Below are 25,858 nucleotides of genomic sequence, written 5' to 3'. Positions count from 1 at the left end.
GGTCATCGTGGGGGGTCGGGGGTCATCGGGGTGGGGCCAAGGATCATCGGGGGGTCAGTTATCGCCCGCCCCTCGTCCCACCCCCATGTAAACCGGAAATGGGTGGGTTTTAGATTTTTGCAACTTTTACTGCCTCCCCAACCCACTTATTTTTCCAGGCTAAAATCATGCCCCTGGTGTCAGCCATACTATTATGCAGAAGTCCCTAACAAAGTCCAATGCAGTCCCTCGAAGAGAGGAAAAGTAACAAAATGGGAAGTTTCACCTGCTGCTCTCATGTGCCTCCAGACTGCCAACCAGAACAAACTAAAGGCCCCTACTGAGAAAGTTATTGGCAGTCAACCACACCTCCCAGCAAAGATGAGTTTGGTCCTCAACCCCCTTTCCCGTGGTGTGTGATTGTGGCAATGACCCTTACCCCCACCCCAAGTGAGATTTAAGTTCTCAACACCCCTCACCCCACATGGAGCAACATTTCAGCTCTGAACCCCCCCACACCCCAACACAGAGAAAGATCTCTGCACCCTTAGTGAGTAATGGGCACCACTTCCTCCTGGTGAAGAAGATTTTACCCCCCTTTCCCCCATTGGCTGCCAATCCAATCCTACCCTCAACTCCCTACTGACTCAGTTGCCCATTACAGGCTTCCCCTACCCCATTTCCTTTCTACTTTTACATGAACCTCCCCTCCCCGATTGCATTTCCCATCCACAGTACCCCCACCGCCCCATCCGGTTCTATTTTTTCTTCCTCGGTGGCTGGTTATCGCATGCTTCATTCCTTCTTTCTTCTACCTCTTTCCTCCCTGATCCCCTTTCCCTTTCCCTTCCCTCTCCTTGCACCTCCTCCATCCCATCCCCACTCCCCCACATTGATGACATTATCACCCATCCTCTAACCCTGCTTGAATTGAAAAATTCAAATTGGTCTTGGCTCCACATCATGTGCAACGCCACAGGAAGCTGCCTTGATATAATATTAAATGCAACATAATGGGCTCAATTTTAAAAGGGCGGTGGGATGGCAGCGGTGGGGGGTGATTTGCGAGCGCCAAACCTGGAAGGGAAGTAGGCAGGTTGCAATCACAACCCTAATGAGGCCAATCAAAGACTCTTCCAGGTTTCACGCCCGGCAGCCAGCCTGATTGACAGGCTAGCTGCCGACAGGAGCTGCACATCTGAGTTGGGGGTGGGGGGAGAAAGAGAGAGAGAGAGAGAGACCTCATCGGCAGTTGCGAGAGAGATTGGGGGGGGGGTGGGGGGGGAGACAAAGATCGGAATGGGGTGTGGGGAGAAGACATCGGAGAGACATCGGATATCGGAGCAGGGGGGTGCAGGTGACATCGTTTGTAAGGTATGTTTATTTATTAGGAAATGTAATTATAATTCATTTCTTTAGTTTATTTATGACTGATCCAGCCCGTTATGCCTGGTTTCACCAGGTGTGAATTGGAAGCCTTGGGAAAGCCGCCCAAGTAAGGTCAAAATCGTTTTAACAGCCCAAAAGGCAAAAAATAAACTACCTTAAGGTACATTTGCTTGTTTAAATATCGTCCCGCCGGCTTTAAATTGCCGACGGGACTTCCGGGTTCGGGAACAGCGCGCGCATCCAAATGACTCCGGGTCGTGCGCATTCTTCAGCGGGTCAGAGCCGGGAATCCTGCCCGCTCCGGATTTCTCCGATTTTCTTTGCCCCCCCCGCCCCCAGCGTACCCGGACTTTGAAGTTAAAATTGAGCCCAACGAATCTGTCTCAATGAAAAAAATATTGTTACCTTTTGGACATTCACAAGTATTTACACAAATGCCTTTCGGTTGCTGAGGCTCTGGATCAGTACATGTTGGAATATATGCCTGACCACAGTCCACGTAAATCTGATTCTCAGGACATTCAGGCGTACCTAGAAAGGAAGATTAGTGCATTTAACATTTTGAGTTCTAATAATACTGTTCAAGTACAAATACACAAATATCTTTGTTCTATTTAAGAGTGAAAATATTTAGGAGCTTTAGCCTTTAACAATGTTTTAGATTTATTTTCTAGATATGCAGGAAAACATACCACATTTTGAGGTGTCCCTCCAATTCTTCCAAGTGTTTGATGGTGGGCACAGGCGTGCAATTTCTGTTAAAGTGGGACACTGCTTACTGAGTTCGTTAGATGGAGAATCACAAACCTCCAATTGGCATATTTTATAATATTGAGAAAAATGAGGACAGGAAAGAAAATGTTCCGATATGGTTGTTTCACAGCGCTGATGAAAATAAACACAACAATGAAAACTACATATACAGAGACATACTGCAGAATCTTGAAGCTGTGAAATCTACTTCTATGGAATGTCTCTAGTTAAACTCAAATGCTTTTTGCATCAGTTTTAAAACAATTATATTTAGCAAGTGATTCCCAGTTTTCCAAAGAGAGGCGTATACATTTAGTCAGGATTTAAAAGCACTTTTATTCATTGTTAGATCCAGGAGGCTGACTGTTTATAGAAAGAGATCAAACAGCACAGAACAAAACTTTAACATTTTCCAATTAAACTTTCGATGGGTGGTCACAAATCAGAAAGAACTATAGTGGTGGCAGAAAATTTGGAGGTAGATTTTCAGCTTGCTGCCTTGACATAAAAGTGACATTACGGATCGGCTGCCCATGCTAGATATTGACAAATTTTCATTTCCATTGATTTCATCTATTATCAAATAATTAGAAACATTTGCTAATATTTTCTGTAAACAGATGAGATTTTAGTAAATGGACAAGTATAATATTGTGCCGATATAAACGTCTGCCTAAGATGGAGTCCACCGAATTTTGAATCAGCTATTGAACTTTTCAACTGAAGTTGTCCTCTATAACACTGGCCACTTTAATTGGGTTGCTTGTGTAAACTAATCACCTAATTGAGGGTGTGCCCTAGTGATGTCGGTACTAGGATTCTTAGTTGAGTTGTATCTGCATAAAACTAATTGTCTAGTTTAGATTAGAACAAATGTACTAAAATACAGAATTAAAAACAGACTTGTGGTCAGCAGATTCACTTGATTGAACAACAATTAATTGCAGGAAAAAAGTAGCTGTGCTATAGAATTACAGAGAATTTATAGCACAGAAACAGGCCATTCGGCCCAACTGGTCTATGCTGGTGTTTATGCTCCACACGAGCCTCCTCCCTCCCTACTTTGAGAAACTTCTTTACCAGAGAGTGGTTAGAATGTGGAACTTGCTACCACATGGAGCAGTTGAGGCAAATAGCATAGATGCATTTAGGGCGAAACTCGGTAAGTCCATGAGGGAGAAAGGAACAGCAGGATATGCTTTTTGTCTCAACCACTCCGTGTGTTAGCAAGTTCCACATTCTAACCACTCTCTGAGTAAAGAAGTTTCCCCTGAATTCCTTATTGGATTTATTAGTGACTGTCTTATATTTATGAGCGTAATCATGAATCCCGCCGGCTTTAATTGCCGGTGGGATTTCCATATTTGGGAGACGCGCGCACACCCAGACACGTCAGTGGGGAATCCGAACTTCTGCGGCTTGGAGCCAGGTTCCAAACCCGCTCGGGATTTCCCCGATTTTCAGAGCCCCCCGCCCCCAACGCACCCACTACTTCACTTGACAACCAAGCCCAAAGAGTCTGCAAAGGGATATAGAAGGTTAAGTAAGTGGGCAAGAAGGTGGCAGACAGAGTATAATGTGGAGAAATGTGAGGTTATTCACTTTGGTAGGAAGAATAGAAAAACAGAATATTTTTTAAGTAGTGAGAAACTATTAAATGTTGGTGTTCAGAGGGATTTGGGTGTCCTTGTACACAAAACACAGAAAGCTAACATGCAGGTACAGCAAGCTATTAGGAAGGCAAATGATATGTTAGCCTTTATTGCAAGTGGGTTGGAGCATAAGAGTAAGGAAGTCTTGCTACAATTGCACAGAGCTTTGGTGAGACCGCACCTGGAGTACTGTGTACAGTTTTGGTCTCCTTACCTAAGGAAGGATATACTTGCCTTAGAGGCGTTGCAACGAAGGTTCACTAGATTGATTCCTGGGATGAGAGGGTTGTCCTATGAGGAGAGACTGAGTAGAATGTGCCTATACTTTCTGGAGTTTAGAAGAATGAGAGGTGATCTCATTGAAACATATAAGATTCTGAAAGGGCTTGACAGGGTAGATGCTGAGAGGTTGTTTCCCCTGGCTGGAGAGTCTGGAACTGGGGGGCATAGTCGCAGGATAAAGTGGTCAGCCATTTAGGAATGAGATGAGGAGAAATTTCTTCACTCAAAAGATTGTGAATCTTTGGAATTCACTACCCTAGAGGGCTGTGGATGCTCAGTCGTTGAGTATATTCAAGACTGAGATCGATAGATTTTTGGACTCTAAGGGAATCCCGGGATATGGGAATTGGGCAGGAAAGTGGAGTTGAGGTCGAAGATCAGCCATGATCTTATTGAACGGCAGAGCAGGCTCGAGGGGCCGTATGGTCTACTCCTGCTCCTATTTCTTATGTTCTTATTTAGTTTTGGACTCACCCATAAGTGGAAACATCTTCTCTACATCTGCGCTATCGAACTCCTTCATAATTTAAAAAAACTCTATTAGGCCACCCCTCAGCCTTCTCCCAGCCTGTTCAGTTTTTCCTGATAGTTGTATCCTCTCAATTCTGGTATCATCTTTGTAAATCTTTTTTGCACCTTTTCCAGTGCCTCTATACCAGAACTGTGCACAGTCCTCTAAGTGTGGTCTAACCAAGGTTCTGTATAAGTTTAACTTCTCTGCTTTTAAAATGTATTCCTCGAGAAATGTACATAATGTACTATAAAGTAACAGAAATAAGAAATTGTACTGATATCATTATCTCAACTGTAGGAAGATATTTGTTTTTTTATTGGGAAGGAATTCATCTCATTAAATGAACTGTGAGCAGAAACATATTTGCTCATTAGTTAGGAATTCACCTTATTAACTGAGTTATCGATAAGAGATAGGTTTGCTTACATATATCTTTATATAGTTTGTCCTTATATGGAATTGCATTTAACTCTTTTAGTATAACCATATCATGGGCAGACATGTACACCTTGCACCTTTAGAGTTTAAAAAGGGAAACTTTGAGTAGCTTCTTGAAAACACCCTGGGAGCACGCAAGGTAGAATTGGCCCAGCTAGCAAAACATCTCATAGATCTATCGCATAAAGCTTACAGAAATATTTTTGGTGGTGGAACGTCTCATTGCAGGGTCTTGAGCCTAAATCATGGTCATAACCCTCGTATTTGAAAAAATCTAACAAATCATAACCAACAGCCTATGCCCCACCATTCCATCACATTGCTCAATGCCCTGCACAATCACCTTACCCAATTTATAAATATTTGTTACTAGATTTCAAGTCAGGTCAAAGTTGTACCAAATTGAATTGTAAATGCAGCAATAAGTACTCTCTGGAAATAAATCACTTACACTTAAATCGGCTGATTGACATCTTTTGTCTGTAGGCAGTTTGATAGGGCAGTTACTGGATGTAACATGCTTACGGATCGTCAATTCACTCACTAAAACAAAGAAAGTGACACTCCATGATTTTGTAATGTGGTTAATATCATGTATGCAGCAAATCCTTCAGTGAGTTTGGATTGTTTGAATACAAAAATAGAGGTAAAGTTCAATGTGACGACAACAAACTATGCGCAGAGTTTTTGAACGTGCTTAAGCCACGAAGTTACTTTGCAGCAAAACGTGACTATTTTCTCACTGGTTCATGTGCACAAATGTCATTTTCACCAGACTCTATAAGATCCGGTAATTTCCTTAACTTTCTTTATTCTGCTCCTGTGGCAATGCCTTCGTTACTTTGCCAATGGAAAGGAGGGAATGCATCAAGAGGATGCAGCACTTCTACCGGGTTGCTGGGTTCCTAAGAATGCAGAACCTGACTGATGGCACCTATGTAACCATCAAGGCACCAAACAACTGTATGGCATACATGAGTCACAAAGAATTTTATTCCATCAATGTATGAGTCTTGTGGACCACCGCAACAGCAGAAGACTAAGGCACCTCAGCAGCAGCAGCAGCCACAACGCGTTTATCTTGTGACAGTCCATGGTGCCACAACTATATAAAGGAGCACACAGATGGACAGATGCTTGCTGTGTGACCAAGGCTACACTTTGCTGTCCCATTTACTAACACCAGTCAGGGACTTCCATACCGATGCCGTACAACAATAAGAGGTTCATGCCTCCAACTGCGTTCTGGCAGAATGTACAATCAGCATGTCAATGCAGCACTTCTGATGTCTGGACAGATTAGGTGGTACAGCCTGGAGAAAGCGTTAAATATAACTCTGCATCTGCTGTGTGCTGCACAATTTCATTATATGCAGCCAGAGGACAAGCCTGAATCCTTGGCTACAGAGAAGGAGGAAGAGGAGGAGGAGGAAGGAGAAGTAACTGAGGCTGAGGCACAGCCAGGCAGTCTGCTGCATCAGGGACTGATTGACAGGACTTTGTCTTAAAGGCAACACTTGTGCCCTTACATGAATAGTGCTATGGTCCACTCTATAGTACTCAGACTGTCAACAACATGATGCCAGGTCTATATGCCCTATTAGGTAGATTCCCTGCTGCCCCAAAAATGGCCACTTTCCTGATTGCCACCTACTCCCGCATCACCTCAAGGTTCTCTTCAATGAAGGAATAGTTCTAGCAGCTCCTCCAGCCATCTTCTTTACCCAACTGTCAGTCTCCACAAAGAACTGTGCAATGGGCCCTTTAACAGCTACTGCACTTTATATTCACAGCCCCCCCACCCCCCTCAGTTAGTTCAGCACTCCTTGCACATGATAAAAAAACATGCTGGAAGCATCAAACATTACTTAAATGAGCAAACACTGCAGAAACTGGCAGGGTTAGCTCACCACATAATCTCACAACCAATACCCAGGAACCCAGGCCATTTTTTGATCTGACCTTAAATTTCTGGTCAAGAAATCATAGGCCACATCCTTTAAATTAAATGGATGGATAGTCAGAGGCTGTGGGGATGGAATTTCCTGACCAGCATTTCCTGTGAGCACTGTTCCTCGTTAGGATCACCCGAATGGGGAATCAACCCTAAGACCTTTGGCATGGAATTGGTTTTCTAAGGATCCAATTGACTATAACAATGTCAAACTAAAAGTGGTTTGATTGAATTAAAATCTCTTAGCCCAATAGAACTTAACATAGAGCTCTCGTATGGTACAAATACTATCCTCAGACATTTTCCTATCAACTCCAATCTTCACACGTTCTTGTAGGATAACAATGGGCATAGTTTGATACCATTGTGATTGCCTCTCCTTTCACATGAGGAAATCTTTTGTATGGTTAGAAATAATCAGGCACTTTGGTCTGTTTGAAGATTCAGTGGAAGTTCCGTGGGTATACCAAAAATGCAGCTACGATAACTGGGATTTGTGTCGTACTATAATTCATTCCTTAAGGGAAATGCCAGGGCCAGTGATGTGTTCCCTTTCCACAGGTACTGTCCCCCTCCCTTTCAAAACCACAGTCATCAACCCCCTCCTCCTCAAAAAAACCTTTATCCTCTGTCCTTGCAAACTACCACTCCATCTCAAACCTCCCATTCCTCTCCAAAGTCCTTGAACATATTGTTGCCACCCACATCTATGCCCATCTTTCCCACAACTCCATGTTTGAATCTGTCCAACCAGGGTTCGGCCCTGCCACAGCACTAAAACAGTCCTAACCAAAGTCACAAAAGATATCATCTCTGACTGTAACCATGCTGCATTTTACCTCCCTGCAGCCTTTGGTATGGTCAACCACACCATCCTCCTCTAACGCCTCGACTCCATTGTCCAGTTCAGTGGGACTGACTTCACATGGTTCCACTCTTACCTATCGAATCATAACTAGAGCATCTCCAGCAATGGCTTCTCTTCCTGCCCCTGCACGATTACCTTTGAAGACCGATATGATCCATCCTTGGCCCCCCTCCTCTTCCTTACCTACATGCTTCCCTTGGTGACATTATCCAACGATATGGGGTCAACTTCCACAGATACTTTGACGACACCCAGCTCTACTCTCCACCACCTCCCTTGACCCCTCCACTGCCTCTGTGCTGTCAGACTGCAATCTGATATCCAGTCTTGGATGAGCCGCAATTTCCTCCAGTTCACCATTGGGAAGACTGAAGCCATCATTTTCAGTCCCTGCCACAAACTCCATACCATTGCCACTGATTCCATCTTCCACTCCCTGGCCAGTGTCTCAGAATGAAGCAGATTGTTAGTAACCTGAGCATTCTATTCCACCCCTGGCTGAGTTTCTAACCCCATATCCTATTTATCACTAAGATCGCCTATTTCCACTTAGTTATTTTATCCTTTAATTCACCATGTCTCATCATGGGATTGCAACGTGGAATAAGGAAATCTTAATACTGTGCTGAAACACCGAGCTAGTCCAAAAGAGAAAATAGTTCAAATCCAATCCAAAGACAACACAGTTTGGATTATATTTGCACCATGATTTCAATTACCATGAAAAATTACATGTGCTGCAACTTAGATATGAGAAGAATAGTTAAACGTAATAGGAAAATGGATGTTCACTTAAAATTTGTGTGTTTATTCTTACCTTGTATTACTTTCGCATTTGCTTGCCCTTTGTTTTCAAAGTCTCCACAAAGTCCACAAATATGTTTACTGTATCTAGGGTGAAGTGTTAGCTTTAAAAACAAAACGGATGCAATGTTTAAAGTATGTACATAAACATTTACATGGTTTGGTAATTTTAAGTCTTGTGCTAACAAATACAAAATGACTGTTAAAAATAAAGGGAGGGGAACAATTATTAAAAACAAATTAAATTGCCTGTACAGCAATGTGCACATCATCTCAAACAAAATGGGGGCACTGGAGGCAATAATTCACAGCGAGGAGCCAGATGTAATAGGGATAACTGAAACATGGCTACATAAAGAACAGGACTGGCAGTTAAATATTGCAGGATATAACGTTTTTAGAAAGGATAGGGAAGGAAGAAGGGGGATGGAGTAGCTGTACTAATTGGAGACAACATAATGGCAATAGAAAAAAGGGACATATGTAATATTAAGATAGAAACACAATCCATATGGATTGAGACAAAGGATAAGAAGGGATCGATCACATTAATAAGGATATTCTACAGACCACTTAATAGTGGAAGGGAAGTGAATGATGAAATATGTAGACAAATCTATGACATGAGTAAAAAACATTGAATAATAATCACGGGAGATTTCAACTGGCCCCAAATAAACTGGCTAGAAGGGGTAGGGAAAGGAGAAAAGGGAATGGAGTTTTTACAGTGTGTACAGGACTCCTTTCTTACTCAGTATGTGAGTAGCCCAACAAGAGAGGAATCACTGCTGGATCTAATAATGGGAAATGAGCCAGAGCAAATAAGAGAAGTAAGCATAGGGGAACATCTAGGCAATAGCGATCATAACATAATAAGGTTTAAAATAATGATTGAGAAAGACATAAGACAAAGACCTAAGTAATAGACTGAAAAAAAAGATAATTTTGAGGGAGTGGGAATGGAACTAGGGCAGGTACACTGGAAAAAAAATGACAAAGAAATAGAACGGCGGTGGTTAATATTTAAAACGGTGATCAATAGGGTTCAGGAGAAATATATTCCTCTAAAAAGCAAGAACAAACTAGCCAATAATGAAACACCATTAATAAATGAAAAAAAAGATAAGGGTAAAATTGAAACTAAAGAAAAAGGCATACTCTAAGTATATGGACGATAAAGGAGAAGATGACAAAGGGGAATACAAAGAGGTTAGGAAAGACATCAAAAAAACAATTAGGAAAGCAAAGAGGAACTACAAGATTAAATTATCAAGGAATATAAAAATAAATAAAGTATTCTACAGACACCTAAATAACAAAAAAAAATCAGAATAGGGATAGGGCCATTAAGGGAAACACACAATAAGCTCACTGGTAATGACAGCGAAATGGCAGAAATATTGAATAATTACTTTGCCTCCTTATTTACCAGGGAGACTGACAAGGTGGCAGGACATTAGAAGAAGAGATCGAAAAAGATATTAAAACATTTAAGATAGAATGGAGGAGATAATGGAGGAGAGGATAAGACCTCTGGTCTGGATGGATTGCATCCGCGAATATTAAAAGAAGTTAGGGAGGTGATAGCAGAGGCACTATTACATATATATATAAAAATCATTAGAAAAGGAATTGTGCCGGAGGACTGATGGACAGCTAATGTTAGTCCTATATTTAAAAAGGGAGATAGAACAAGGCCACGGAACAATAGACCAGTTAGCTAAATGTCAGTGGTAGGAAAGATAATGGGATCTTTACTCAAAGATGTAATAGAAAAACATCTAGAGAACGGAAATATAATAAAGAATAGTCAGCATGGATTTCAGATGGGAAAGTCATGCTTGACCAACCTTATTGAATTCTTTGTAGAAATAACAGAAAGAGCAGACAAGGGTAATGCAGTAGATATAATATATTTTCAAAAGGATATCAATAAAGAACTGCATGGTAGACTCATGACTAAGATCAGACCATATGGAATCAGAGGACTGGTAGCAGAATGGATAGCAAGTTGGCTAATGAATTTCAATATAGATAAGTGTGAGGTGGTGCATTTTGGTAGGAAGAATAAGGAGCCACATACTGCTTGGATAATAAGAGTCTAAATGGTGTAGAGGAGCAAAGGGATCTAGGGGTACACATACACAAATCACTAACAGGTTAATAAGGCCATAAAAAAGGCAAATCAAGCAGTAGGATTCATTTCTAGGGGGATAGAATTGAAAAGCAAATAAGTTTTGTTAAACTTGTATAGAACCTTGGTTAGACCACACTTGGAGTAGTGTGCACAGTTCTGGTCACCATCTTATAGAAAGGATACAGATGCATTGGAGAGTGTGCAAAAAAGATTCACAAGGATGATACCAGAACTGAGAGGATATCCATATCAGGAAAGGCTGAACAGGCTGGGGCTTTTTTCTCTAGAAAAGAGAAGGCTGAGAGGTGACCTGTTTGAGGTCTTTAAGATAATGATAGGGTTTGATAGGCATAGGAAAAATGTTTCCACATGTGAAGGATTCTAAAACTCGAGGTCATAAATATCAAATAGTCACTAATAAATCCAATACGGAATTCGGGAGAAACTTCTTTACCCAAAGAGTGGTAAGAATGTGGAACGTGCTACCACAAGGAGAAGTTGAGGCAAATAGCATAGATTCATTTAAGGGAAAGCTGGATAAGCACATGAGGAAGAAAGGAATAGGAAGTTATCCTGATAGGGTTAGATGAAGTAGGGTGGGAGGAGGCTCGTGTGGAGCATAAACGCCAGCATAGACCAGTTGAGCCGAATGATCTGTTTCTGTTCTGCAGTTTCAATGTATCCTGTATCACCCTCAAACCACATCACCAATAATTAATCTAAAATTAAATTTATTCTTTCTTGGCAATTTACACAGTTTTCCATTAAACAAAAATCTGATTTGTAAATATGAACTGTTTAGGACAAACCCATAGAACCATATCAAATTGACAGTGGCCATTATTTCAGATTATTCCTCAGAGGCAAACAGAACAGCCATCAGAAAAAAAATGAAAATGTCCGAGGCCTGTGTGAACCATTAGGATAACAATATGCATGTAGAAGATAGAACAAGAAGAACAAGGTAAACAGAAAATGGTTTGAATGAGTAGGCACTGTGCTTCAAAGATGAGTTATAGAATAGAAAATACTGAACAGACAGCAATGAGATAACAACAACAACTTGCATTTAAATAACACCCTTACATAGAAAAACGTCCCAAGACACTTCACAGAGCTATAGTCCAAAATAAATGGATGCCAAAGCAAAGAAGGAGATTTTACAAGGAGTGACCAAAGAATTAGGAACATAGGAACAGGAGCTGGCCATTCAGCCCCTTGAGCCTGATTGCCATCCAATTAGGTCATGACTGATCTGTACCATTTACCCGCCTTTGCTCCATATTCTTACCTAACAATAATTTATCGATCTTAGTCTTGAACATTTTAATTGACTCAGCATCCACAGACTTTGGGGGAAAGAGTTCCAGATTTCCACTACCCATTGTGTGAAAAATTGCTTCCTGATTTCAGTCCTAAATGGCCTAACTCTAATTATATTATGCCCGTTGTTCTGGATTCTTCTACCAGAGGAAATACTTTATCAGTATCATTTTAAAGACCTCGATTAGATCACCTCTCAATCTTCTAAATGCAAGGAAATAGAAACCATGTTTATGCAACCTGTCCTAATAATTTAAACCTTTAGGCCCTGATATCATTCTGGTGAATCTACACTGTTTCCCCTCCAAGACCAATAAATGCAAGTTATTGTTGTTTGGAGCCCAAAACTGAAGACAGTACTCCAGATGAGTTCTGACCAAAGCTCTGTACAACTGAAGCATCACTTCTCACTGTTGCATTTCAAAACCTTTTAGACAAAGGCCAACATGCCATTAGCCTTTTTGTTTACTTTTTGTACCGGCTTTCGTGATTTGTGTACATGGACACCTACGTCCCTTTGCTTTTCCACAGCTCCTAACTCTCACCATTAAGAAAATATTCTGATTTGTCTTCTCAAATCCTAAATGGATCACTTCCTCACACTAAACTCCAACTGCCAAAATTTTGCCCACTCACTTAGTCCATCTGAAACTCCTGTTCCCATCTGCACAACTTACTGGTTTTAGCATGGGGGAGATGGAGGGCAGGAATTTGCGGCAGGATCCACAATTCAACATTAAATTGTAAGTGTAAAACTATAACAGTTTGGTCACCTGTCCTAATATTTCCTTATGTGGCTCGGTGTCAAATTTTGTTTTATAACACTCCTATGAAGCACCTTGGGATGTAATAAGATTTCCTTTTAATTTAGTATCATCTGAAAATTTGGATATACAAGTCTCTATTCCTTTACAAGGAGAGTATTAAAGGAGGAGAGAGAGATGGAGGAGCTTAGGCGGGGAATTACAGAGTGTGGGGCCTAGGTGGCTGAACGCACAGGCAGTGATGGTGGAACAAAGGGAGGGGAGATGCAAAAAAGACCGGGTTTGGAGGAACAGAGAATTCTGGAGGGGGCGGGTGTTGTAGTGCTGGAGGAGGTCACAGAGATAGGGAGGGGAAAGACTATGAAGGGGCTTAAACACAAAGATGAGAATTATCAATTGGAGGTGTTGGGGAACTGGGAGCCAATGTGTGTCGGCAAGGACAGGAGTGATGGGGAGCGGGACTTGGTTCGGGTTCGGATACCGGCAGCAGAGTTTTGGATGAGCTAGAGTTTATGGAGAGTGGAGGATGGGAGGCTGGCGAGGAGAACATTAGAATCGTCAAGTCTGGAGATGACAAAGGCATGGATGGGGGTTATGGCAGCAGATGGATTAAGGTAGGGGAAGGGACAGACAATGTTGTGGAGGTCAAAATAATTTTTTTTTGTGATGGACAGGATATTGGGTTGGTAGCTTGCTTGGGGTCAAATAGAATGCCGGAGTTCTGAACAGTCTGGTTCAACCTGAGACAGTGGCTGGGGGAACAGGATGGAATCATTGGCAAGGGAGTTTGTGGCACAGACCAAAGTCAATGGTTTGGTCTTCCTAATGTTAAACTGGGGGAAATTATGTCTCATCCAAGACGGGATGTCAGACAAACAGTCTGACAGCACAGAAGCAGTGGAGGAGTCAAGAGAATTGGTGGAAAGGTAGATCTGGGTGTTGCCAGCATACATGTGGATGCTGACCTCTTGTCCGTGGATGTTGTCACCAATGGACAGCATGTAGATAAGGAAGAGAAGGCGAGCAAGCATAAAGCCTTCGGGGACTCCAGAAGTCACAGTGCAGGGCGGGGAGAGAAGATGTCCTGCCTACGATTGGATAGGTAAAAGTGGAATCAAGCTAGAGCACTCCCACTGAGCTGGACAATGGAGAAGAGGCATTGAAAGGGAATGGTGTGGTTGACCATGTCAAAGGCTTCAGGGAGAATGAGGAAGGATAATGCACCACCGTCACAGACACAAAATATGTCATTTGTGACTTTGGTTAAGGCTGTTTCAGTGCTGTGGCAGGAACAAGAACCTCTTTGGAGAGATTTTCGCAACATGGAGGATGGGTTTTTAAGGCGGGGGTTGATGACAGCGGTTTTGAAAGGGAAGGGGACGGAACCTGAGCAAAGCAAATCACTTACAATGTCAGCTAGCATGGGCACTGAAAGGGAAGTTGGATGGTCATCAGTTTAATGGGTATGGGGTCAAGGGAGCAAGAGGTGGGTCTCTATAAAACTACCCTGCAGCCCAAAATGCCAAAGGTCATAAAGGTGATTAATTTAATGGCACACACAATCATTGCCTTCTATTTATTTCTCACCTGTGAGTCAACCCATTGTGTCTTTCCTGTAAGAAGGTTTCCTAACTCTATCACGAGGTTCTCCACTAGTAGTCTCAGCAGAGTGATGGAAGGCTGCTGTCGCTCATGTTGAGACCCTTGAGAAGCTTGTGGCTGATGACGTCTGGGTGTTTGAGCCTGTAAGGGCCTGACTACCGACTGCTGCAGCTTGGCTGCTGATGAGGCAGACTGGCCCATCTGACTTGCTGGTACCATTGTGGGTCCTGCCCCAAATCCCTGCCCTCCTTCTCCCTACCCCCATGCTAAAACCATCACCATATAAAAATCTATTCCCATTGTTTTGAACATAAATTCAGCATTAAATTGTAAGTGTAAAACTATAACAGTTTGGGCACCTGTCCTAATATCTCCTTATGTGGCTTGGTGTCAAATTTTGTTTGATAACGCTCCTATGAAGAGCATTGGGATGTTTTACTATGTTAAAGGCATTATATAAATGCAAGTTGTTGTTGTTGAACTTGATTTATGAAACACTATTCATAAAAGAATGTTTATCTGACTTCCACATTTGCACCATCTTCACTGAAAATATTTTTGTTGCATTATAATCTACCATTCTTTGAGAAGACAGTTTATAGAGAATGTTCATTATCAAAAGATTAGAGAAAATAGGTTCGATAGTCAAAATGTGTAGTGATTTGCAAAGCATACAGTTTCTAAAATAGCTATTGTTACTGGTCAAAATAGACCTCAATGCTAATCCCAAAAAGACAAGCTGCAACAACAGGGAGAAAGGCTCACACATGTCCTTTTTTGCCACTGGAACTCTCTTCTGGACAATTTCAATGAATAATCTTTGTCTTTTATATACAGAAATTCAAACACAGAGTTAACTATCAATTACTATATCAGGGTTGTAGAAGCACCCATTATGTCACTGAAAAGTTGTGTTGCCCATCGGAATTCCAGCATGAGCTTGCCATATCTTTCAATTCTCTCAGCATCAACTGCAGTGAATTTTGTGAAACTTATATTTTTGTTATAGATAAACCCTGTTTAGTTACCAAGAATATAAATAAGTGAAATTAAGCTAGATATTATTTCTGAAATTCTCCACCTTTACATCGTGCCTATATATAAAATATTATGTCCTATAATATCATTATTTGTGCTCAGATGTAAGAAAATTCAGTTCTCAAAATGTTTCTTAGAGCAGTAAAATCTCCATAACACTGATTAATAAAATGTTAATTTCTCTGATATACCACAGAGCCATTCTTGAGAAGCATGATTTCACCTCCATGCCCAAAATTCTCATCGAAAGAACACACATCACCCTTCCACTAAAGAAAGTCAATAAATAAAATGTGTCATCATTACTTACTTCATTTGCAAAGTGAAGACAAATTAAAACAAAAAGGAATACTGCACTTAAAAAATATCTCACCGACAGTGCATCTTTACGGTTCCAGATCAGGGATACGGAATGCTTCTTGTTTGAAAACCTGATGTTAATTCCATTGCTACGAATATTGACCACCTTGTCATCATATGGCAGATTCACTCTATAAAATAAAAGTGATATTGGGAATTAAGTTGAAAAAATGTGACCGTGTGCAATATTTCTTAAAATCTTTGATCCATACTGATTTAATATCTTTTCTTTCTGTGCCTGATTAACTGGTGGTACAGTGGTTATGTATTTGGACTAATAATCCAGTAGAACGTGAGTTCAAATCCCACCATAACAGTTTGAAAATTTGAATTCAGTTTAAATAAAAGTGGCAAGGAGACCTGCTATCCTTACCTGGTCTGGTTTATATGTGATTCAAGTCCCACACCACACCATGGTTGATATTTAACTGCCTGATGTGGCTTAGCAAACTACTCAGTTGTATAAAACCACTGAGCACATTCACCACATGGACTCAGCCTTGCTAATGACGTCCGCAACCCAAGAATGGGGGTGGGGGGGATACACCTTGGAGTGTGGTCAGAAATGGATATTAATAATAAAATGCCAAACAATTTAGATTTGTGTTGTTTGTTTTCACAGAGGTTACTCTATGGTGCTAAACTATCATCTTAAATAGGATTTTATTTAAACAAAGAAAAAATATTTAATTTTTTTTTCACAGCAACAAGATTTAATATTCCTTTGATCCTACTTAGATTATTCTCAACAAGCTTCCTCTATTCTACTTGAATGTGGATAGCTACTGTATCTATTATACAATACATGTTTCCATTTATATCATTGCCTGCAATGTATATTTATCACAAATCTAAACTGACTTTCCTTCAACTTAATTTAAATGCATCTGAAAAGTCGAAAATGTGGATGCTGATGAAAACAAATCTAAATTCACTGCAAGACCAACACAAAAATGGTGGTGGATGTTACTATCAGTATAGATAAAATGATTCGTACAGCTGTGATAAGAAAGGCACACTCATTTTGGTCATGTCCCAACATTTAACCTTTCTGGACAGTATTAAGGTAGGCCACAGGGAACAAAGCAGGACTTATTCCTCTCCCCCTTCCTATGGTGGACTGTAACCCTTCCCACAATAAAACCTGTGGAACACAGGCCAGTTAGAACATTTAAGGTATGGACTCTGCCTGACAGTATCAGGCAGTCTGAAGTCCTTTTGCTAGAAGCCAACATGACTCAGACATCTCCCAAGCAGATAACAATGGAGCAATTCAGAACATGGCCAAATCTAACAAATATTTTCTTCTATTTGGAAGAAAACACCATGCATACGATAAGGATCCAACCCTGAGAGACCCCTTTCAATGTAGGCATGAGCCTCGATATACTCATGAATTAAGCCAAATACCAGCAATACCACCAAATTTATCCTGGGCCCCAAAAGTGTCTTACTCCCAGTGTATACTCAACTGTACCAACAACCCCAAAATGACAATTTATTCTCTTGTAAGTAGTATATGAAAAAACTGTACCACTTCACAAAACATTAATATGCAATCTTTTCTCTGATATTTTTACAACTGCTTTACAATCTTAAAGTGTTTCCACCTATGCTAATGATAATAATTAACCATTTAACATTGTATTGCTTCAATCAGACAACTGTATCACCACCTACCTAATATCAAATATCAGATAGATGTCCAATACAAACCACACAATTCCCTCTCCCTTACTTGACCCAACGGATCAAGTCTGAAGTCGTCAAATTGGAACAGTCTTGCTCACAATTTTTTTTCAAAAGCTCTACAAAGTGTTAAGTTAAAAATAATCCAACAAGTGATGACCTACAAATATCCAATATAATGGAAGTGACCCAGTATTAATGTCTTCATGACTGGAACAGCCTCAAGGAAAAGGGGAGGGGAGGTGAAAGCAAAAAAAAATGAATAGTGGAAATGATGTAGGTAAAGTCAAGATGATGACTACATGGCTGCCTGGTCCACCCAGATACACGCTAGTAAATCTTCAAAAGGGCAGTACTTGGAGAGTTCATTTTTCTACTGAAATGCCCTAATGTCAATAACACTTCAGTCAGGGCAATAGGGCCTTGAATACTGATAATAGGCAGAGATGTATACCCACATAATCAAAGACAAGTAGACTACAGCTAAATATGAATCTGAAGTATTAAGACTGACCTAACCAAAGTCACCAGTGACAAAGTGCGATTGTCACCACTATGTACTATCCATCCTCATCTACTCTGTATGGCCATAAAATAGGGGAATAGGTGAAAAATTGACAGATGGAATTCAATGCCAGTAAGTGTGAGGTGATACATTTTGGTAAAAAAAGTAATAGCAGTAATTAAACTGAATGGAAGTAGGCTTAATACTATGGAAGAGCAGAGGGATTTGGGGTTACAGGTTTGTGTGTGTGTGTGCATAAGTGTGGAATTAGCATGGGTAATTAGAGATTGCAGTAACCCAAGAACTGTATTTGCTACATGAATTTAAGGATTATTAAAGTAAGTTTTCTTGCCAATGTAAAAGCTGTTTTGTTTTTCAGGTTCCCTTTCCAGTGTCAGAAATTAGCAATAAATCAGTAAAAAAATTAGGACCCCAAAAAACCTGGGTAAATTCAGAGAAAATCAGTAAAACCAAAATCCGTTTTTATTTGAACATAAGGACGAAGGAGAAAGCCTCCGAAAGCTTGTGATTTTCAAATAAGACTGTTGGACTATAACCTGGTGTTGTAAGATTCCTTACATTTGTCCACCCCAGTCCATCACCGGCATCTCCACATCATGTCTAGTCACCTGACGAAGGAGGTAAGCTCCGAAAGCTTGTGATTTAAAATAATGTGGAGATGCCGGTGATGGACTGGGGTGGACAAATGTAAGGAATCTTACAACACCAGGTTATAGTCCAACAGTTTTATTTGTTGGACTATAACCTGGTGTTGTAAGATTCCTTAGATTTAAAATAAAACTGTTGGACTATAACCTGGTGTTGTGCAAGTCCTTGCCTTTGGCAGTGCTGCACTGCCATCCTGTGGTATACTAAATAGTGAGTCTGTGGGCCACCTTGTGGGGAAGGTTTGTCCACATAAAATGTGTAACCAATTCGCAAATCAATTTATAGCTTGTTATTAGTCTGTTTTAATATTCTAGCACAACTTTAGAAAGCAATATTTTGTAATACTACATTAAGTAGTTATCACAAAGTTACCCCACTTTATAGCAACTTGCTTTACTTTTTCTAAAGAATTCCCAAACCAGTCAATGTATCATCTGATACAGGAAGTATTATATCATTCCCTGTTTTAAAAAGATTTCCAGTTTTCCCACTACAGCATTAGAGTCGTTTTAAAGTTAAATATATTAAAAAGTTAGGTATTAGGTGAGTGGGAGCTGAAAGTATACAACATGTAGATGGTTACCTAGAAGTCTTATAATTAATATCAAAAGCAATCCTGCAGAATTTAACTTACATCTGGTCTTTAACCCTAATTGTCCCATTCGTCACAACAATCTCGGTGCTTTCGATTTTTATGAATATGTGTTCCAGAATCCCATCTGACCCGCGGCGGATTTTCACCTCATAATCTTCATCCCCACGTACGCATAGCCTGCTCATCATAAGGTCACAGGTTGATGTAAAATGGTAAAACACATTGTCAAACTGCTTGAATGTTCCCAGTCCCCACGTGTTGCAGGTGTCTGAAAGAAAAGGACAATTGACTCTGTTACAACTGAAGATTACTATTTTGATAGCACTGGTCTCATCTTACAACCTGCCTAAATGTATTTGGACAGTCAAATATAATCATTATAAGGCAGATATGTACTCACAATAGTTTTCCTTTTGACTAGGGGAAACATCCAATGTACGTTTGAAGACTTGGGTAAGAGCAGCCTGGTTCAGGTCTAGTGCAAAATGATAGGTAGAAATCCAAGTTAACTGTTTATGGAATATATGGTACTAACATATGGTTTATTTTCAAAATTTTATTTTTATGCTTATACAATCCTCTTGCGTTAAAAAAACTAATTGTAATGAAAGAACTTGTGACCATTATATTAACAAAAATGTTGCATTTATCAGTTTAGTTCAATTTTTTCTTGGTTTCTTTCGGATACTTTCAGACCTAAAAATTTACATACAAATAAATAACATTTCAAGCAGATATAAAAGTTTTTAAAATTATGAATGGGATTCATGAAGTTGATCCAGACAAATTGGACATGCTGATTATTTGTCCATGGATTAGGAGAACGGTCATATTTTGGAGCATTTCTGCTAGATATTTTATGGTGTTCAGTGTCACCTATCATTTCCGTAAGTGGACTTTGCATCCCCTATGATCCGGAGCATACCTCTTCCTGTCCAGAACTGAGAGTAACGACAGGATAAATGTCTAATTGTTTAATATTAATGTCATTTTCAACTACATTGTTTCAGTGACACTGCACATTTTCTGTTGGTTTTCAGTGTACGCTGTTTCCATCTTTCACAAGGGAGGTATGGACTGGATACAGACTGTGACTTTCTAACGCCCTCTTATGGAAAGACAAAGGATTGGAATTTCCATGGGGGTTCTCCTGACAGATGGCTGTAAGTTTAGTGGAAGATCCACAGTAACTCTGGAAAAAGGGCGTAAAGGGTGACCAAAAGTTTAATCAAAGAGATGGGTTTTAAGGGGCGCCTTAAAGGAGGAGAGGAAGGTGGAAATAGAAATGTTTAGGGAGGGAATTCCAGAGGGTGTGGCATAAGTGGCTGAAAGAATGGTTGCCAGTGGGGGAGGGGGTGAAGCAGAAAAGGCCAGAGTCAGAGGAATGGAGAATTCAGGGGAGGGGGTTGGGCTGGAGAAGGTTACAGAGATAGGAAGGGGCAAGGACATGAAGGGATTTTAACATGAGAATGAAAATTTTAAATTGTAAATCAAACCCATAAATGGAACAGAGCTAAGAACAGAACCCTGGATCATTATAATTGTGATTTTTTTTTAAAAAAAGCAAATTAAGGCTCAATTTGACTTTATAGACAGATGCCCACAAACAAATTTAAGCCAAGAGAAAACTAGGAAACTAGGAATGACTATTCCTCTCTAGCCATTTAGAATTCCTTTAATAAATTTTATGCCGAACCTTTTGAGTTTAGTTGTATTGCCTATATTATAGAAATGGTTGTGCTGCTTTTCGATGTCAACTTACCAAAAGTGGAATCTGCATAGTCATGGTAAGCCCATGAGTTGTCAGAAACATGACCTGTGATAGAAAAAGATCAATTTTACTCGATAAAACAAACATGAGAAATCAACACATTTAAAAGATAATCATAGCCTTTGTTTTACTTTTCTACAACCTTTATGGAGGATTCACTGTTATTGGCACTCAACAGCAAATTTAAAAAGACCTATGAAGTGAGGCAGGGCAGATCTTTCACTGTGGCTGTGAATTGTGGGGTTAAATCATTTAAATAGTGAGAGGCATGCAGGCTGTGTAAACTCAGTCTGCAAAGCCTCAGACACACCCTGGATTGGGGCGAAAAAAAAGGTGAAGAAACAGGAGGTGAGTCTATACTGCACGCTGGATGGTGGCCAGATTGGGTGAGGGCAGAAAATAGGTAGAGGAGGGACAGAGGCCTGGTGCAACAAAATGTAAAACCCGCTGTGGCTTAAAGGGGCATTGGGGTGAAATTCGTCTTGAAGTCAATGGAAAAGAAAATCAAGCAGACTGCAAAGCGGGCTGCCCCTGCGCTTTGGCCCTTCTTGCGCTACTGTACAAAAAGATGAATTTCACCCCCATTGGCTGCAGTGGAGGAAACAGGCAACCTGAGTGAGAAGGATGACTGCCAGCTCTAAGAGAAGAGCAGCAAACTTCAGAAAGCCAGTCCTGAATGTCCCCCTCATGGAATAGGAGGGACAGGCTGTTTGGGGTTTTGAGCCAAAGACCTGCCAAGACTTTGGTACACACTTTGCGGAAGGAGCTGGCTGTGACAGTGAGTGCCAACTCCCTGAGCCCCAGGACTCCTTTGCGGTACAGGAAATAATTTAACAACCTCACCAAATCAGCCAAGGTAAGCTACCTATTCTCCCTGACCCTTCCTTGCAGTCTCTTCATATGTGTGGCATTCCTTCATTCATTGCCTTCACAGTATTCCAGGACTGTACTCTGAACCTCTGATTTCTTCTCCCATCCTGATTCACCTGCAACCTAAAATACACCTTCTCTCACAGTGTGCTTTGAATGAGAAAGCCTCCTTAACACACCACAACTGTCCTTTCTTGCTTTCTGACCATCTTATAACCTTATGTGTCAAACTGTTGTAACTAAAGATTCTGCCTAGCCTTCACTGTAATACTCATGTCTTTTCTCTTATCTCTTACAGGAGAAAGTGGACCATAACCATTGGGAAACTCAAGCCAGGTGGCGGTCCACGAACAATACACCTCTGAGCCCTTATGAGGAAAAAAGCCTTTGAAATACTGGTGCAGCCATGATGACAAACCTTTTGGGGTGAAGATGTAGAAGGGGCCGTGGCATCTCCATGAAAGACATGAAATACGTCACGCTAAATTACTCTTAATGCAGACTGGTAGCACAAGCACTAGAATTCCCGACTCCTAATGAGTTAGTCATGGGGTTGAAATTTCCTGTTGACTAGCTACAGTGGCACTGAACGTCATCATAGAATAGGTCATGAGTTTACAAATCTCAGTACTGTTAGTTCCGAATCTCAAATGATTTATTAGCTGATGGTGCCAATTGGTATCTATACATTTCACCATTTGGAGAAAAGGAAAAATTAGCATAGGCATCCCAGCTCTTTCTCTTGGACCTCTAAATGCCAGTTAAATCAGGGGGGAAGAGGGAAGATCGGGGGGGGAGAGGGGAAGATCGGAGGGGGGAGAGGGGAAGATCGGAGGGGGAGAGGGGAAAATCAGGGGGGAGAGGGGAAGATCAGGGGGGAGAGGGGAAGATCTGGGGGGGGAGAGGGGAAGATCAGGGGGGAGAGGGGAAGATCTGGGGGGGAGAGGGGAAGATCAGGGGACATCGGGGGAAGATCAGGGGGGAGAGGGGGAGATCGGGAGAGAGAGGGGGAAGATCGGGGGAGGGGGAGATCAGAGGGGAGAGGGGATGATCGGGGGGGGGAGAGGGGAAGATCAGGGAACATCGGGGGGGTGAAGAGGGGGACATCGGAGCAGGTTTCAAAAGTAGGTTCATTTAGTGTTTTCACTTCCTTTCATGGTTTTTTATTTAATTTATTTTGTTTCTTCTTCCTTGATCCGACCCTTCATGGCTGGTTTCACCAGGCGTGAATCAGAAGCGGTTGGCAAGCCGCCCAGGTATGTTAAAAATCTTTCAAATCCCTTCATCTGTCTCAGGTAAAGTGCCTTCAGTGCCTCAATGAGGTACGTTTGGCTCTTTAACTGTCATCCCACCGGCTTTAATTGCCGGCAGGATTTCCATTTTCGGGTCGCCTGCACACACACAGGTTGGCCCGTGGGAAACTCAGAAGTCAGCGGGTTGGAGCCAGCTTCCAAACCCGAACAGGATTTCCACGATTTTTGGAGACCCCCCTGCCCCCAATGCACCCGCTATTGCCTCCTAAAATCACCCTCGTGATGTTTTCTGCTTCTGAAATCTTGCCTTTCCATCAGCTGTCTCAGTATTTTTGTCCTTGTTTGCTGTTGTCCAGTTCTGCCAACAGCTCGGAAGTTTAGCAGCTGGTCCACCCCGCTGTCTGAGCTAGAGGAGGCTCTTTACAACTGGGCTGCACTCATAGTGAAACAGAGTTAAATCCACCAATAATTAAAGTTACAGACGAACATTACTCGACAATTTAAATGTCCTCAAAGGGTTAAAATAAAATAAAATCCATAATGTAAAAAACGAAATTAGAAAATACAAAACTTCCTATTCTAAAATGAAAAACAAAATTATGCTCTAAGCACCATTCCATAAAATTGTTCAAACCAATAAAAAAATCAGTGAATTCATCTTTTTTTTATATGGGAAGAGATTTTATTATTGATTTTGCATAAAAGTCTAAGCACCAACATGATCCAGCTTTTCTAAAATCCCTTGCATTTCACCTAGAACTCCATTCTGCTCACTAAAATGTAACTTATAAAACATTACGGCTAAAAGAAAATCAAAGAGTGAGAATGAGAAACTCTTTAATAAAAGCCTATGTGATTTTCCGCTATCAAAGTGTATTGACAGCCATTCCAACTGGGAAAATAGTTTTAAGTTATTTCAAACTTCTGACTCATAATTTAGAAAAGGAAAATTACTATTCACCTTGAGGACATAATAGCTTTGTATTATAATATCAGTGTAATTCACATTAACTTAAATCTATGTTTTATTGATTGCAAAAGTAAACTGTTTACTACCACAAAAAGTGCAAAACTGTATATAGTCCCCAATACTTATAACGAACGTGTTGGTGTCAACGTGATTTTCCCGTTATATGCGGTGGACGGTGTAACCAAAAAATATTAAAAGAGTAGTTTTTTTACACTAGTTGTCAGAATAACACTAGTTTTGGCTGAATCCCTTGCTGGCTGCTTTATCTTAATGTATATACTGTGGTGCAAAAGAGCACACGTCTCCTTCCAAAGGTAAAGCCTGTATGGAAGCTTCAGGACTAGGGTCCTCGAGTACCTGACAGCTATGATCGTGGATCTGGCGGGCAACCACAGTCGCGCATGATCCCCCGCCAGGTGCAGCTTGCTATCCGCAATGATGAGGAGCAAGAACTGCCGTTGCAGGAGTTGGAGAGACCCCGAGGGTACTGGAGGTGGTGGAGCTGCTTCATCTCTGGTATAGACAAACAACAATGACAGACACATCACTAAGGTAATCGCACTTTAACGAGGTGCGAAGAGCTGTTTGAAGCAGCTTGAATTGCCTGAAATCGTTGGCACGCTGAATACATTTTAAGCGGCACATTTGTAATTTACGCCTATGGTAGTGGCAAATGGTCAGCACCATATCCCTGATATAGGTGTCTGTCTGGGATGAACAGGGACCGTTTTGGTGCTTGGACTTTTATGCAAAATCAATAATAAAATCTCTTCCCATATAAAAAAAAAGATGAATTCACTGATTTTTTTTATTGCATATTATTGATATATTATTTCTTATCCATCTGGAATTTGGCTGTACGTTTTGCACAGAATAAAAGGATAAGTTATCAGCTAAGCTACTTCAGTAACTTGCACTATAAAAGGAAAATATAATCAAGACTTAATTATTAGTTTACATTAACTAACCTCAAATTCTTCATAAATTGTTTTTAATGCTCATACACAACGATTTAATGAGTATATGTTAAATATATACATACAAGCGAAATGTGCAAACTTACAAAAAGACCAAGAAAAGTCTTACCTTTAAAGAGGGTAAGAATCCAGATCACTGCTAATACAGCGTAATTCATTGTATTAGTTTGAGGCTAAACTAGAAAATCAATATCATTCTAGCTGGTGCTGCTGGCTGCCTAAGGTTTCTATGAATGGCCTTGGTTTTATAAGGCAGACCAATTCAAAGCTATTTAAATGGAATGAGGAAATAAAAGTAAAGAAAGTTGGTTTCCATTTTACAGTAATTAAACTTCTGATAATTGTAACAGACACATAGCTCCATACAGCATGAGTAAAAATAATTTTCAGTAAACTTCTAAAGTCAACGGTTGCAATTTAAAGAACAGCACTGAACCGACGATTATGGTTTTTATTTTTTATGCATTCACTCTCAATTAATCTTTCTATAATTGCGACTACGGTGCAAAAATCCTATTGCAACCATCCTGAAGCATCTACCTGAAACAGCACATTTTATGTTCATAATCCAAAACCTTAAAGGCAATATAGGATTTCTCTGTTTAAGTGAAAAAACACAAGGTAAGGAAGATTATTTCACCATCAGCCATAAACGAGATAAGTGCCAAAATTAAGGATTGCATCACTGTGGCTATACCTTTT

At 40.7% G+C, this 25,858-nt stretch overlaps 1 protein-coding gene across 1 annotated transcript in view; it reads right to left on the bottom strand.

Annotated features, from left to right (window-relative positions):
* The window catches only part of LOC137341479 (mucin-2-like), a 112,555-nt gene extending 87,241 nt beyond the window's left edge, over positions 1-25,314 (bottom strand). Inside the window, exons 1-9 of the mRNA XM_068004584.1 lie at positions 25,266-25,314; positions 21,078-21,131; positions 19,716-19,790; positions 19,355-19,583; positions 15,871-15,988; positions 8,647-8,737; positions 5,459-5,550; positions 2,061-2,253; positions 1,774-1,899 (exon numbers count right to left, since the gene is read on the bottom strand). Coding sequence (XP_067860685.1) covers positions 1,774-1,899; positions 2,061-2,253; positions 5,459-5,550; positions 8,647-8,737; positions 15,871-15,988; positions 19,355-19,583; positions 19,716-19,790; positions 21,078-21,131; positions 25,266-25,314 — 1,027 coding nt within the window. The remainder of the gene's footprint in view (positions 1-1,773; positions 1,900-2,060; positions 2,254-5,458; positions 5,551-8,646; positions 8,738-15,870; positions 15,989-19,354; positions 19,584-19,715; positions 19,791-21,077; positions 21,132-25,265) is intronic.
* Positions 25,315-25,858: the final 544 nt, after the last annotated feature.

This window comes from Heptranchias perlo, chromosome 24 (assembly GCF_035084215.1).
Source record: "Heptranchias perlo isolate sHepPer1 chromosome 24, sHepPer1.hap1, whole genome shotgun sequence".
NCBI lineage: Eukaryota > Metazoa > Chordata > Chondrichthyes > Hexanchiformes > Hexanchidae > Heptranchias > Heptranchias perlo.
Note: the sequence above shows the minus strand (reverse complement) of the source record. Positions and strands in the feature narration are given on the sequence as shown.